Source organism: Phyllobates terribilis, unplaced genomic scaffold, assembly GCF_046119375.1.
Source record: "Phyllobates terribilis strain yellow unplaced genomic scaffold, ASM4611937v1 Scaffold_11__3_contigs__length_659146591, whole genome shotgun sequence".
Lineage (NCBI taxonomy): Eukaryota > Metazoa > Chordata > Amphibia > Anura > Dendrobatidae > Phyllobates > Phyllobates terribilis.
The window spans coordinates 331,107,618-331,124,318 of NW_027362771.1; the positions used below are offsets into that span (position 1 = coordinate 331,107,618).

Below are 16,701 nucleotides of genomic sequence, written 5' to 3' on the forward strand. Positions count from 1 at the left end.
ATGATTTTGTACCTTTGCTACCCTCTTGGTTTTGACCCGGCTATCTGACAATCCTTCTTGCCAACTTGCACCACCAAACAGCAGCTGACTCTGTGGCCTTTGCCCTGGGACCTCTTTGTAAGTCCAGATCCCCTGTATAGGGGTTAAAGAGTAAGTCCAGGGCAACCCCAGGGCTCCCCGAAATGGAGGAGCTTGGGCCAAGCCTGTTCGTGGTAGCAATTTTAGAGCTGCCAGGCGACCACTGACAGAGCCACCTTACAGAGAGCAAGGCTGCCTGTCATCAAGTGTCTCAGACAGGAGAAAACCTGTTCTAAGCTATTGTGGGAGTGTTCTTTTTTACCCTGTATATTACTGCCTGCTTATGATTGGTCAATGTCATACAGGAGAAGAAGAACACGCCCCCAGACAAAATTCTGTCATAGTACTTACCTGGACTTATAGGGGTATTCCCATCTCCAAGATCCTATCCCATTATGTAGTAGGTGTAATAATAATAATATTCGCAAATATTTCCAATTAGAAATGTAGTATAGTTTTTCTGATTCAATGTGTCTCTTTCCTTATGAGTAGGCACTGGAGGACCTTAGGTATCCATGGTTACGACCACTGATATAGTTACAGTTAGCTAGCTAGTTGCTAATGATCGCAACCATGGATACATAAGGTCCTGCAATGTCTGCACATGTGGAAAGAGATATAGCGAATCAGAAAAACTATACTACATTTCTAATTGGATGTATTTGCTAATATTATTATTACACCTACTACATATTGGGATAGGATCTTAGAGATGGGAATACCAATATCTATGCAATGGAGAGGAGAAATTAAAAAATAAAACCTACGTTTTATTGAGCTCTGTCGCCACTATTCCATGATGTCATCGTTTTTTGATGCTCAAACTAGTGAACCATCCTCTTTAATGTATATTGTTAAGAAGAATGTAACATAATCTATTCAGAAAAGTAAATGCATCATTTCTTTTTATGATGTCCAATGGCCTCTTCCACAACAATTCAATAACTTTTCAATATTTCTATATTTATTTCCATTTAGGGCAATGTATAAAATCAGTTTATACCAAAATTTTATATTTGAGAAGTTCCAACGTACCAATAACTTTAGTTTACATTTTCATGCAGACAGAGAAGAAATGCCTTGATTTAATGAAACAGAAGAATACTAATGGTGTTATATGTACAATAAACATACCTGAGTGTTTGCCACTAGAATTCTATACTTTTATTTTACCAAAAGCATTATATAAAGGTCCTTTATTACACATGAAAACAAAAAATGTGTACTTATATCAGGTTTTTGATGGCAAGTATAATCTGCAGGATTATTCTTGCCATAAAAAGTAAAAGAAGCTTAAGGACACATTATAAGTCAATAGGATCTATCAAGGTTTACTGAGATCTGTTTCACAAGAGATTCTTCAAGGCTGTCATGGCTAATAATAAATACTTAAAAAATGACAAGACTTAACTAGTTCTGAGCACAGATGTGGAAGGGTTGTCATAGTAGTTTGGTTACCATATACTTGAGACCAGATTCTTCAAGCATTGACAATAGTAAACTACAAGAAACTACATTTTTCATGTGACTTTTATAAAAAACTTTTGGTAGTTTGAAACATCTATCTTTGGCTAGGTTTACACTTGCATTAGGAAGAAACAGCTCAGCATGTTGCAGTATTTTTTCCATGATAATGACAGACACCCTAACAGAAATCATACTGAATCCATGGCTCTATTCGTCATGGAATGAATCTGTTGCCTCATGAGATATTTTTCTATTCCTTTCTTGGGTTCTCCAAGAGTAGAGTAAAATAGGCCCCATGACATGAATCAAGCTGTAGCCCATTCTAGTTACGTGTTAGGACGTTCTGCAGTCTTAAGAAACACAGCTCTTGAAACCTGCGTCTCAACTGACAGGAGCTGTATCATAAGAACGCATAGTGGAGCTGCAGTTGGAGAATTGTTTGACAGTAGAAGAAATGTAACTTCTCTTCATGGCTGACTGAGCATAAAGGATTTTTTTCCATCCTCAGTCCAACGTGCTCAGTCAGCAGAGGACTATATATCTTCTTCTGTTATAGCCCTGCTTCGGCAGCTCACCAGTAGGTGTGCTTATGATACAGCTCTTGCCAGTTGAGACACAGGTCTCAGGAGCAGTTTTATCAGACTGCAGCCTGTCCTGACACATGACTAGGATGGGCTGACATTTGAATTATGTGAGAAGGCAGTTTTATTACATTCTAGGAGGACCCTTTTAAAGAAACTTTGACTGCTGGTGTGAACCTAGCCTTATTTATAAGATCTATTGATTATAATAAACATTTGAAAGAGTGGAAACCGGGAACCGATCATTACAAACTGAAGCCAACCCTACATAGCAGGTCCTAAATGTAAAATAAGTGGTATATGTGATTCCTGTATATTCATTCTGCTGCCTACCTTGTGGCTCAGAATTACTTCTTGTGAACAAAGGCAAGTATTTTACACAACAAAGACAACCTGCAAACACTGGGTTATCAAAATTAACTAATAGGTATAAAATGCATTTAATCATATGAAAATATGTGTATCTAATAAAAATGATCATCAATTTAAACACTGTGGATACAGGCACATAGACATTGTTAATAAAAACAAAAGATGCCATAATAATGAATGAACCTCTAATACCTTGGTACATTTCGAGAATACTGTCTGACAACTTTAAGTTTGGTCACATAGACATACGTCATTAAGGCATTTTTCACCATTTTAAATGGTTGTATTTTATAAATGGTACCGTAGTTTTAATTCTTGTTCCATGTCTTCAAGGTGCTATATATTATGAAAGGTATGCTTATTTATTTTTTTGCCTTGTGCATTAGGGATGTATGGTATACGTCAATTATTTCTCTATAGTTATTCAAGTGCCTAATGAGTATAAAATAGCACATAAAACTGAAATATATCAAATCATAGGGCTTTCTATAAGGCTAATCTAGAAATGAATAGAAGTGGAATCACTATTACGTCATGACTCCTGGTAGCACATAATAGTACAAGTAAAGCAGAAGTGCTTGGCAGGATCTATAGAATTAGATAGCACCAGTCCAGAATGCTATGATCACCTCTAACATCTTTGGAGATGCATACCATTTATTGATAACTGCATTTAGTAAGAACGCAATCTGATTTTACTAGCGGATGACAACACAATTGAAAACCTTAATATGTACAACGGGTTATGTGTGGTAAGAGAATGATCCGTTTGTTGCTGAAAGGACACAGGAAGATTTTAAGAGCCCAGACAAATTTGCGTCTCAAGCTCTCACATATATCCTTGTGCAAACTACATCATCAGCGCCAAAGACCTGTAAAAGGGAACAATTCAGTTAGTTTCAATTATTGCCAAAGACTCAGTGAAAAAAATTCCATTCAAGAAAAACATTTTCTACATGAAAAAATATATATATACGGTACTTGGCTAATTTAGGTTTGCAATGTTTACAATACAGAGGTTCCCACATGCCAAAAACACACTGATAGGGAATTTAGATAGTGAGCCCCAATGGGGACAGTGATGATGTCTGTACAGCACTGCTGAGTTAATGGCACTATATAAGTGAGTAAAATAAATAAAATATTTGCAGCAACACTGCTACCCTGATTCATAAGATGATCCCTTTTAAAAATAAAGCCTGTGCTATGAGACTCCATACATTGTAATAAGTATGTACCATCATAGCAAGACCCCCTTAATGAATAAAGCATTATATGAGACTAGAAAGACTGTAAAAAATGTGTTAAAGCAGTGGTCCCCAACCTTTTTTGCACCAGGGACCGACTTGAAGCAAGATCATTTTTCCATGGCCCAGCAAGGAGGGGGTGGGGTGGGCGGGGCTTTGGTCATATGGGGGCGGGGTAATGGAGGGATTTGGAGTTTAGTGCATACTTATCATATAGTGTAGACCAGGTCCCCGCCAGGAGCTATGCCAGGAGCCCCACATAATGTGCTGTGCCAGGAGCCGCATCACTGAGGCCCCATCACGCCCTGCAGCAGGACAGGGCAGCTGTCCTGACAGCTGCTGTTCAGCTGCATTTACTTCATCCCAGGGGCGGACACAGACTGTAGTGGGCCCCTGTGCAAGAAATTTTTGGGGGCCCCCCCCGCCCTTCATAAGGCAACAAAGTTATGTAAACATAACCCCCCCATGTGCATCTCTCACCCCCCCATGTGCAGCTCACCCCCGTGCATCTCTCATCCCCCTCCGTGCATCTCTCATCCCCCTCCGTGCATCTCTCATCCACCCCCGTGCATCTCTCATCCCCTCCGTGCATCTCTCATCCCCTCCGTGCATCTCTCATCCCCCCCGTGCATCTCTCACCCCCCGTGCATCTCTCATCCACCCCCCGTGCATCTCTCATCCACCCCCCGTGCATCTCTCATCCACCCCCCGTGCATCTCTCATTCCCCCCGTGCATCTCTCACCCCCCCCGTGCATCTCTCACCCCCCCGTGCATCTCTCATCTCTCCCCTCCCTCCCATGTGCATCTCTCATCTCTCCCCTCCCCCCATGTGCATCTCTCATCTCTCCCCTCCCTCCCATGTGCATCTCTCATCTCTCCCCTCCCCCCCATGTGGATCTCTCATCTCTCCCCTCCCCCATGTGCATCTCTCATCTCTCCCCTCCCCCCCATGTGGATCTCTCATCTCTCCCCTCCCCCATGTGCATCTCTCATTTCTCCCCTCCCCCCCATGTGGATCTCTCATCTCTCCCCTCCCCCATGTGCATCTCTCATCTCTCCCCTCCCCCCATGTGCATCTCCCATTCCCCCCACTCCTAGTTAATTGTATTTAAAAAAAAATAAAACTTGTTATACTTACCCCCATGCGATCCCTGCAGAATCCTGGCGCTAGTCCAAATCGCTGACACCAGGTTCTCCTGACTTCCGGCCATGTGACGGCGCCGTCACATGACCGGAAGTCAGGGGAATCATGAAGGTGCTGCCGCAGCAGCGCAGCGCTAAGATGTCCCGGACCCGGCGCTTAGCATGCGGCCGGGGGCCCCATGAGGAGAGAGACGCACAAGAGGGGGGCTCCGAGGGGGCTCCTACCGGCCGGGCCCCATACTGGAGTCAGGGCAGTCATGCCCTGATGGCGGCCCTGCTGGAGGCTGGAGGGGCCCCCTCTCCCCGCGGACCGGCTGAAAAACCCCAACGGCCCGGTCCTGGTCCGCGGACCGGCGGTTGGGGACCTCTGTGTTAAAGCACCACTCCAACGTTTTGTTTTTTTCAGTGCTTCTAAAGCAAGGTCCCTGCCCCCAGTCTTACACTCACCCTCTGGAGTCTTCACCTTTTTTCGGCGCCGCTCCGGTCCCGTGGCGCAATCTTGTGCCTGTAACTTCTGACTGGCCAGAATGAGGCTCTCATTGACTTGTATCAAGTTGTGACCTCCGGCTCACCCCATGAAAAACTGGAGCGATTCAGCAGGTCATAAACTGCTGGAGACCATCGGGAGCGGCAACAATTAAAGGTGAAGACGGCGGCAGGTGAGTAGGGTCAGGGACCATAGATTAGAAGCACCACTCCAGCGGTAAAATTAAAAAAATATGTTGGAGTGGTGCTTGATGTGAGCTGCATAAACATTGGGCAGTCCATCATGATGTCTTACAAAAATGCAGCGGACACCATAAATGAATAATATTACTATAATAAATTCAACTAGGTATTTGTCACGGTTCCACCCCTCAGTGTGTCTGGGATGTAGTTACTGACAGCTCAGCTGTTCAATCTGGTACAGGGGCGTGCTGAGCTGTCAGTGTGTTTATTGACAGCTCGGCCATACCATATGTGACTGGAAGGCGCTGGCTATCTCCAGGTGTTCATTATCCCAGGTGATTGCCAGGCTACTTAACTGGGCTGTTTCTCCCACACCTCTGCCAGACATACATTGAGCTTGTTTGAGGTTTGTCTCTGTGCCTTGTATTCTGTGTACTGATCTTCTGTTGCCTGACCTTGGACCTTGTTCTGACCATCTATCTGTTTAACCCCTTCTGCTCTGATCCGCAATCCTCCTGGTATTCTGACCAACAGAATGTTACCTGACTACGCCTTTGTCTCTTCCTTCTGTTTATGACGTACCCTCCTGGCTTTTGACTTCGGACTCCTTGACTATCCCATCTCACGGCTTGGCCGTGAAAAGTGACTTAGCATCACAGTATTATTTGTAAGGTTCCCATTAAGGCCAAAACAGTAATACACCTAGTTTGCCTAAATCTCTCTATCCATGTCACAAGCTTAGATATGGGTTATTGAGCAAACCATAGAGCTAGAGATCACCAATGCAGTTTTTCTTTATCTTGGAAAAATAGTGGCTCTTCCTAATTAAAGCAGATTGTTCACCAAAATATGTTGTCCTAGTTATGCTGACCTGGATCTGCTTTAAGAAGTGAAAGTTAAGAGCCACTGTTTTTATTAGAGAAGGACCACAAACCCTGCCAAAAAACACTCTTTAGTTACACTCTCCAGTCAGCTTTATGGTCTTTTTTGAGCGTGATCTGAAACAAATGAGTGACGGGTATGGTGAAATAGTATAATGTTCCCTTCTCACATTGACAATTTACTTAATCCTAGAAGTCTTTTCTGAGGGCAAAAAGTTGGGTGACTTTTGGCAGAAGTGCAAGTGAGTCAGGTCTGGTGATGGGTAAAAGATGTGAAAGTGAATTTTATAATTAGGGAAAAAAAGTTAATATTGGCAATTTTAGGGGAAAAACAGTTTTTCGCACTAGGGTTTTAATGAGCAAAAGCACAATGACCTCTTTGTATATGGATAATGTTAATGAGAGTTTGGTCAGGAAACAAAGACCTTCTTGTGTTAATATGATGTTCTTATTGACCTCTGTGTCTGGCCAGCTCATCAGTATATACTAATGAGGTGCATTAGTATCGCTGAGTGTCAATGCAGCCTGTGTACGATGTCATTTAATGATTCCTCTGTCATATACAACAATGGGTGCCAGATATAGCACTTTTTACTCTGTCACTTCTACATAGACTCATTAGTATAATAAAGTAAACTCTTTTATCAGAAAATATGTTAACACATATTTCGGCCTTCTTTCTCTTAAAATTAATCTCATCAAATATGCAAATAATGCCAGGGAAAGAGGCCCACTGAAAAATGTAGTTTAACATGCGATGCATTTCTTGATTAAATATGCCTGGGCCCAGTCCACCAAAGCAGGAACAGTTCTATTGGAAAGTCCAAGTTTCTAACTTGGACATAAGAACATTTATCTTCTTGATTGTAGCGCATTTTATTTGTCCAGGGATTGTCGGCATGTTTACACAAGTTGATAATTGGCAAATGAGCTTTCTATCGAATGTTTGTTATTAATTATTGACTAGTCTAAATGGGCCTTTACCTTAACTACGTGCAGTGTGCACAGTTTTGGAGCTCTGCAGGTTACCCTTGCACTACTCACACCCTATAAATCAGCTCCTATGGACAATGAATTAATACTGTTGACCATTAATATAATTGACTATTTGAAGATGCACATTATTTTTGTTCTCGTTATTATCTTGGAGCCCAGTGTATGAACCCTTATTTCCTTTTTATGAGTTCAACCTACATCATGATGGAACGTCTCACTTCTTAGTTTGGGGAAGATAACGATGCACTGTTACTCTCCACAGAAATTAAATAACTGTTGTAATCAGCTGGGCACATTGAGCTAGTTCTGACACTCCCATTTAAACATGTGAAGTAAGCATATAAAACGAAGCGGCACACTGATGGAAAATAGTCCGTTTTTTTTGTAGACAAGAAAACAATTGCTGATGTGTGTATTAGGTCTTACTAACAGCATGGCCTGAGAGCTGAACATTTTCAGATAATTCTGAAAATTCTAATTATGTAGTTTGACTAAAAGCTTACTATTGACAAGGATATTATGGACATGGACATAAAAAATCTGGGTTAGATCTGGGTTGGCATGTACAGTATCAGTAGTGTGGGTGCTCAAAATTAATTTCACTGATAGTCTCTACTCACTCCAGTACTGCAGTCTCCTCATATCAACTGTAGTATGATTGTAACTAAAAAAGTCTGAGACTCAAAGTAGGAGGTCTGAAATATTAAGAGGTATGAAAATTCATGATGGAATAAAGATTGTAAGAGGTTTGAAAATGGGCTTGCTACACTCTTATGAATATTACATATTGTTGCTCTGTGAACCACTGCTGTTACCTGTTCAAATGTCCAGGACTGTACTAAAGCCATGCCCTTAGTCTTAATTGCCTAGCCAAGGTGGCATTGAGTAGCATAAATCATGGCTGAAGAGATGACTCCACAGCATAAAGAGTTAACAAACTAAGCTGTGATGTGAAATGCTGAGTCATGGGGAGTGTGGACTTACCATTAGCATGTATTCCCACACCCTCTGAATGTATACAGAATAATAGTTTCTCCTGTGTTGTTTTGATGGCGAGATGAGAAGGATGAGAAGGATTTTTACAGGCAAGCTGCAGGCTGAATCAGGAAAAAGGCACAACTAACATTTTCTTTAAGATATAAAGCTAATTGATGTGCATGCCAAAGGACTAGGAAGGAAAAAAAATGTAAAACTCTCCATCCTGCACTGCAGTTAATATAGACTTTCCCATAAGAGAGTTTATCACACCTGGGTGAGAGAGCCACCATTTTAGAGAGCGGGAGAAAAGTGCCACCACAGAGGGGAGCATAGATGCTTATTCCTTTGATTGAAGAATGTATCCGCTGACAGCGCTAAGATTAGCCACCATAAGAGAAGAGTTGCCACTGCACCGGAGTGGCATAGAGACTGTGAGGATTGTCATACAAATATAGTCTGAGTGCTAAGTCCTAAAGGCCCTGTCACACTAATCGCTAGCGAGATTGCTGCTGAGTCACAAGTTTTGTGACGCAACAGCGACCTCAGTAGCGATCTCGCTACTTTTGACACTTAGCAGCGACCAGGCCCCTGCTGTGAGATCGCTGGTCGTGTCGGAATGGTCTGGACATTTCTTTGATCGTTGAGGTCCCGCTGGGTAGCATGCATCGGTGTGTTTGACACCTTACCAACGACCTTGTTGACGACTCAGACACAGAAACACATAGGCATGCTTCGTTATACAGATCGTTACGGGTCGCCGCATCGTTGCTGCGTTGTTGGGAAGATCTGACTGTTTGACATCTCACCAGCGACCACATAGCGACGCAGCAACGATCCCTGAAAGGTCATATCGTTGTCGGGATCGCTGCAGCGTCGCTTAGTGTGACGGGGCCTTAAGTGTGAAGAGAATTACCATATTGTAGATAAGTGTCTGTGTGTGAGCAACTGTGATGCAGTAGCTAAGTGAATAGACCACAAGAAAGTGTAAGTTGCCGGACTAAAGCTATTGCTTTAATAGTGTATACATGCTATTTAAAGAAACACAACAATACCTGGCTTCAACTTCTTTAACTTTAGGTAAACTCTAGCATACCATATGTTAAAATCATTTTTCATGTCAATGTTATCTATAGCAGTGAATGCAGTTAATGATATCCATTTCATAATATACTTATATACTTTTATCTGAAGCCCCCAAAATACCTGTAAAGATTTTTTTTTACATTCCATTATTTATAGGATTTAAATAACTGCATTTAAATGACTGCAGTGAGTCCTGAAACTAAACAGATAAGGGCTATATTGTGGTTTAACCTAAGATAAAAACAAAATAAGCAAATACCCTGCAGTAAATAAAGAGCAATAGTGCATGAAAATAACATAAAGTACTTAGTTAACATAATTTTGATTAAAAAAAACTAAAAGCCATCCCACTATGTCAAGGTGACTCTATTCGGGATGGTCCTAACGTGTAGCATTAAAATCTTACCATATGTCAAATGACATAATTGTGAATAAGGGCCTAGCACACCGCTCATTAGGAGTATAAAACCCCAGTCTTAATGAATCTGCGCCATTATGTTTTCCACCCCTCTAGATATTGCCACTGTCGATAGAAATACTGTATAAAGATAAAAAGAGCTTGAATAATGCCAGAGCTGTTGCTCTGCAATCACTTCTCTTCTCTTCTCCCCTTTGTCCTTTTAAGGAGGTCTGTCAAAGGGGTGACTATCATGGCGAAGTTAGGGATGAACCGGCGGTAGTAGCCCACGATGTCCAGGAACGTTCTGACCTGCTTTTTTGAGAGAGGTTGTGGCCAAACCGGATCGCGTCAATTTTATTTATTTGGGGCTTTATCACGCCTCTACCTATGACATAGCCTAAATATCTGGCCTCCTCCATGCCCATGGCACATTTCTTTGGGTTGATGGAAAACCCCGCCTGTCATAGAGTATCGAATATGGCCTGGACTTTGCTCAAATGGTTGCCCCAATCCTGGCTGTAGATCACGACATCATCCTGGTAGGCCACTGCATACTTCCTGGGGGGAGCTAGGATCCGGTCTATGGCTCTCTGGAAGGTAGCTGGTGCTCCTTCCAACCCAAACGGCATCCTGGTGTATTGGAAACATCCATCTGGCGTTGAAAAGGCCGTCTTCTCCTTGGCCTCTTGGGACATAGGAATCTGCCAATACCCTTTTGTGAGGTCAAGGATGGTAATGTACCTGGCCGGCCCTAGCCTTTCAATTAGTTCATCTACCCTGGGCATTGGGTACGAATCAAACTTAGAGACCTCATTCAGTTTCCAATAGTCAATGCAGAACCTCCATCTGGTTTCGGCACTAAGACTATGGGACTGGACCAGCCACTCTAGGACTCTTCGATGACCCCCATATTCAGCATGCACTTCACCTCCTTCGAGAATACCTCTCGGCGGGCTTCAGGAATCCGATATGGCTTCATATTCACTTGGACATGAGGCTCCGTAAGCACTTTATGCTCTATGACCTGAGTACAACCCGGTAGATCCGAGAACAGGTCTCTGTTCCGCTGCAGCAACTCTCGGCATTGTTGCTTCTGGGCACGTGACAGCAACTCTGCCACCTTGACTTTCTCCATGTCAGTTTCAGTGTTTGCCACCAATCATGGAGCTTCCACAAGCTCCCTGTCTCACCATGGCTTAATGAGGTTGACCTGGTACACCTGGTAGGGCTTCCTTCTCCCTGGTTGGTGTACCCTATATTTGACATCGCCAACCTTTTCAACCACTTCATAGGGGCCCTGCCACTTGGCCAGGAATTTGCTCTCCACTGTAGGTACCACCTCTGGTATCCAATCCCCAGGGTTGAAGTGTCTCACCCTCGCTGATCTATTGTACACCCTCGACTGTGCGTCTTGTGCTTTGAGGAGGTGTTCCTTCACAATGGGCATCACCTTTGCAATCCTCTCTTGCATCTGGGCCACATATTCGATTACACACCTGTAGGGTGTAGACTCCGCCTCCCAGGTCTCCTTTGCTACGTCCAAGAGTCTGCGGGGGTGGCGGCCATATAACAGCTCGAACAGGGAGAATCCAGTAGAGGCCTGTGGGACTTCTTTAATGGAAAACAGAAGGTACGGCAGTAGACAGTCCCAGTCCCGGCCGTCTTTCTCTACGACCTTCTTTAACATTGTCTTCAAGGTTATTAAACCTCTCCACTAAGCCATCTGTCTGGGGGTGGTAGACTGAGGTCCTGAGTTGTGTGATTTGCAGGGTTTTGCACAACTCCCTCATCACCTTTGACATAAATGGGATCCCTTGGTCTGTTAGGATCTCCTTAGGCAACCCCGTTATACAGAAGATGTAGAAAACTCTCCCGGGCTATACATTTGGCAGAGAAGTTACGTAGTGGCACGGCCTCCGGATACCGTGTAGCATAGTTCAGTACCACCAGGATATACTGATGTCCTCTGGCGGATTTGACCAGGGGTTCCACTAGATCCATAGCTATGCGATCAAATGGCACCTCAATGATTGGCTACGGCACTAAGGGGCTACAGAAGTGGGCCACCGGGGTGGTCAGTTGGCAGGTGGGACATGACCTACAAAAATGTACAATTTCTCGGTGACAACCAGGCCAATAGAACCTCTAGAGGATCCTTTCCTGGGTTTTCTCTACCCCCAGATGACCACATCTAACACCCTGCGTCTGTACGGCCATTTACAGCAAAGTGCGGATATCGGGTGTCAGCCCCCGGCTCCTGAGCAACACCATTCAGGACAGTGACATTATCAAACGCCCCTTTTAGGGTCAAGTCTCTGAGCTGGGCTGTTCCAAAGTTCCCCCCGGACACCATCAGCTCAGGGATGTTGGCCTCCGGGAAAGCTGCCTCATCCTCATCTCCAACAAGCACACAAAAAGGAAACCCGGCGGCGGCGACCTGCGATGAGGTTTCTTTAGGAGCGACCTGGTCACCCAGACAACCTGGCTTCCTCCCTTTCTCCCACAAGGCCCAAAACAAGGCAAAGTCCAGTCCTATTATAACAGGGTGCAACAGGTCCTTGACTACGCCCACCTCATGGGACTTGGCGCCACAGTTTGTGTCTATGACCACTCGGGCCACAGGGTAGTCCTTAGCATCCCTATGGATACAATGAACGCCGACCTTTTTCCCTGGAACCAGGCAATGAGGAATTGTTTCCCTTACTAGGGTTACCAAACTCACCGAGTTTAACAGAGCAGTTACTCGCCTGGTTGAGGGACAGGATATGCAAAGTACGAGCAGCGCTGTCCTGTTCTGCAGTCCATTGGTTCATTGGTCATGGGGCAACGGGCGGCTATGTGACCTGGGGTGTGACATCTCCAACATACTATGCTATTGGGCGGGACCTTTGGCAGCAACTCAGACCCCTCGTGGGCTCTAGAACGCCCCACAGATGTGGCTCTAGATCCCCACTTTTGGATGTCCACCACCTTTTGGGAACCCCAGTATGAAGATGCTACAACCCCTGGCTTCCCCAAGGAACTTTCTACCGCCTGGTATCTTTCGACCAACCCCACCAGGTCATCGGCATTACGGGGATCTCCCTGGGCCACCCAGGCTTGCACCGACCTCGGCCGAGAATGTATGAACCTGTCCATGATGACCCTCTCCACCATCTGTGCTGGGGAGGAAGATTTAGGTTGCAACCACTTTTGGACCAGGTGTAGGATGTCGAACATTTGGGACCGGGGAGGTTTGTCACTGCTATAGACCCAGTGGTGCACCCATTGCGCCCTGACAGTCAGAGTCACTCCTAAGCACGCCAAGATTTCCATTTTTCATTTGGTGTACCCTTTTGCGTCCTGCAAGGCCAAGTCATAATAGGCTTTCTGCGGCTCGCCTGTTAAATATGGCACCAAAACCTCCACCCACTGCTCCAGAGGCAATTTCTCCCACTCTGACACCCGCTCAAAGACCGTCAGGATCACCCTGGGTCATCTTTTGTAATGCTCTTCTTACCATTTTCCTCACATGAGAGTCATCACCTAGAGTTGGGGGTGGGGCAGTTGCCCTTCCACAGATCACCTCGGCCAGGAGCTCCATCTGCTGCTTGTGCTGCACTTAGAATCATAGAATGGTAGAGTTGGAAGGGACCTCCTGGGTCATCTGGTCCAACCCCCTGCTCAAAGCAGGATTCACTAAATCATCTCAGACAGATATCTGTCCAGCCTCTGTTTGAAGACGTCCATTGAAGGGGAACTCACCACTTCTCGTGGCAGCCTGTTCCACTCATTGATCACCCTAACTGTCAAAAAGTTTTTTCTAATATCTAATCTGTGTCTCCCCCCATTCAGTTTCATCCCATTGCTTCTAGTCTTTCCTTGTGCAAATGAGAATAAAGATGATCCTTCTACAATGTGACAGCCCTTGAGATATTTGTAGACAGCTATTAAGTCTCCTCTCAGTCTTCTTTTTTGCAAGCTAAACATTCCTAAATCCTGCAACCGTTCCTCATAGGACATGGTTTGCAGACCAGTCACCATTCTGGTCGCTCTTCTCTGAACTTGCTCCAGTTTGTCTATGTCTTTTTTAAAATGTGGTGCCCAAAACTGGACGCAGTATTCCAGATGATGTCTGACCAAAGAAGAGTAAAGTCCGATAATGACGTCACGTGATCTAGACTGTATGCTTCTGTTAATACATCCCAGAATTGTATTTGCCTTTTTTGCTGCTGCATCACACTGTTGACTGATGTTCAGTCTATGATCTATTAGTATACCTAAGTCTTTTTCACATGTACTGTTGCTTAGCTCTATTCCTCCCATTTTGTATATGCTTTTTTCATTTTTATTGCCCAGATGTAGTACTTTGCATTTTTCCCTGTTAAAAACCATTCTGTTAGTTAATGCCCACTGCTCCAGTTTATTTAGGTCTTTTTGAATCCTCTCTCTCTCTTCTCTAGTATTAGCTATCCCTCCTAGCTTTGTTTCATCAGCAAATTTAATCAGTTTACCCTCAATTCCTTCATCTAAATCATTGATAAAGATGTTGAACAATACAGGTCCCAGGACAGAGCCCTGTGGTACCCCACTTGAGATATTCATCCAACTGGATGTGAAGCTATTTACGACCACTCTTTGAGTCCGATCACTAAGCCAGTTATGAATCCACCTAACAGTTGCCTTGTCCATTCCATACTTGGTAATTTTTTCAATAAGGATGGTGTGAGATACTTTGTCAAATGCTTTGCTGAAGTCAAGATATACTATATCTACAGCATTTCCCTGATCCACCCAGTCAGTGATTCTGTCATATAAGGAAATTAAGTTAGTCTGACATGACTTGTTAGTTACAAACCCATGCTGACTCTGGTTAATCACTTCATTCTTATCCAGGTACTTACATACATGTTGTTTAATAATTTGTTGAAAGATCTTTCCTGGTATAGAAGTGAGACTCACTGGCCTATAGTTCCCTGGGTCCACCTTCTTCCACTTTTTGAAGATAGGAACAACATTTGCTCTTCTCCAGTCTTCTGGGACTTCTCCTGTTCTCCAAGAATTTTCAGAGATTATGGAGAGTGGTTCTAAAATTTCTTCTACGATCTCCTTCAGTACTCTGGGGTGTAATTCATCTGGACCTGGAGACTTGAACTCATTTATGTTAGCTAAATATTCCCTCACAATCTCTCTGTTTACAGATAAAGGAATAGAAGAATCCAAGTTAATAGGACAGTGAAGATCAGTTAATGTTATATTTTCTTTCTGAGAGAAAACAGATGCAAAATAGGAATTAAAAAGTTTGGCCTTTTCAACATCCTTTCTTACCATTTCACCATTTTCATCCTTTAAAAATCCTATAGCATCTTTGACTTTTCTTTTACTTTTGACGTACCCCCAAAATCCTTTTTTATTACTTTTGACATCTCTTGCAAGCCTTAATTCATTCTCAGCTTTAGCTAACCTGATATATGCCCTGCAGGATCTGCAGACTGCATTATAATCTTCTTTAGATATGCCTCCCTCTTTCCATTTGATAAACATTTCTTTCTTTCTTTTTAACATGTGTTTAAGTTCTGTGTTCATCCATCCTGGTTTCTTTAAATGCTTCCCATTCTTCCTACTTTTCGGGATTGTTAACGATTGTGCTTTGAGAATCTCATTTTTAAAAATTTCCCATCCTTCCTGGACATTTTTGTCCTTAAGGACATCCAGCCATTGTATCCCTCCTATTCTCTTTCTGAGTCGCTTAAAATCTGCCTTTCTGAAATCTAACCTTGAAGTTTGAGTCTTCACATGTCTTCCTCCTCTAGTTATTCAAAATTCTATAATAGCATGATCGCTGCCTCCTAGGGTTCCAGCCACTTTTACCTCCTCAACCATTTCCTCTTTGTTTATAAGGATTAGATCCAAAGTAGCAGATCCTCTTGTTTTCTCCCCTACCTTTTGGAAGATAAAGTTGTCAGCAAGAGAGGACAAGAATTTGCTTGACCTGTTAGTTTTACTTGAGAGAGATTCCCAACAAATGTCTGGATAGTTGAAATCTCCCATGACCACTACGTCATATTTTTTGGAGAAGTTGGTCATTTGATACATAAAGAGTTCATCCATATCTTCAGCTTGCCCAGGTGGCCTGTAGTAAATGCCTACAATGGTGTCCTTTCCGTTGTTCTCTCCTTGTATTCTTACCCAAACATTTTCCACAGAAATCCCAGTCTCTGCTTCAATCTCTGTGCAGATATACGCTTTTCTAACATACAATGCGACACCTTCTCCTCATTTATCAAGTCTGTTTCTTGCAAATGAGTTGTATCCTTTTAGCCTTGTATTCCAATCATGTGTATCGTCCCACCGAGTTTCAGTGATTCCAATGACATCATATTCCTTTCCTGCGTTAGTAGTTCCAATTCTCCTTGTTTGTTGCCCATGCTTTGTGCATTTGTATAAAAACATTTTAGTTTGTGATTGGTTTCTCTTCCTCCCATATTTTTATTATTTAATTTTTTTTGTTTTTGTTCTTTCTTTCCACTTCCAGTAGCAGAGATCCCAATAGTACAGTATTTGTCAGCTGTATATCTTTTTCTGGCCTTTTGCTTCCCTTCCCACATTGTTCTAGTTTAAAGCTCTCCTGATGAGTGTAGCAAGGCGACTTCCAAATACATGTTTTCCAGTCTTTGTAAGGTGCACCCCATCTCTAGCAAGTAGTCTATCATATAGGTAATTCATTCCGTGATCCAGAAATCCAAATCCTTGTTGACGGCACCATCGACGTAGCCAGTTGTTCACCTGTAGAATCTTATTCCACCTCATTATTCCATGGCCATCC

At 43.3% G+C, this 16,701-nt stretch overlaps 1 protein-coding gene across 1 annotated transcript in view; it reads right to left on the reverse strand.

Annotated features, from left to right (window-relative positions):
* Positions 1-748: 748 nt before the first annotated feature.
* Positions 749-16,701, reverse strand: part of CRABP1 (cellular retinoic acid binding protein 1) — a 78,745-nt gene continuing 62,792 nt past the window's right edge. Inside the window, exon 4 of the mRNA XM_073650776.1 lies at positions 749-3,370. Coding sequence (XP_073506877.1) covers positions 3,320-3,370 — 51 coding nt within the window. The 3' untranslated portion in view covers positions 749-3,319. The remainder of the gene's footprint in view (positions 3,371-16,701) is intronic.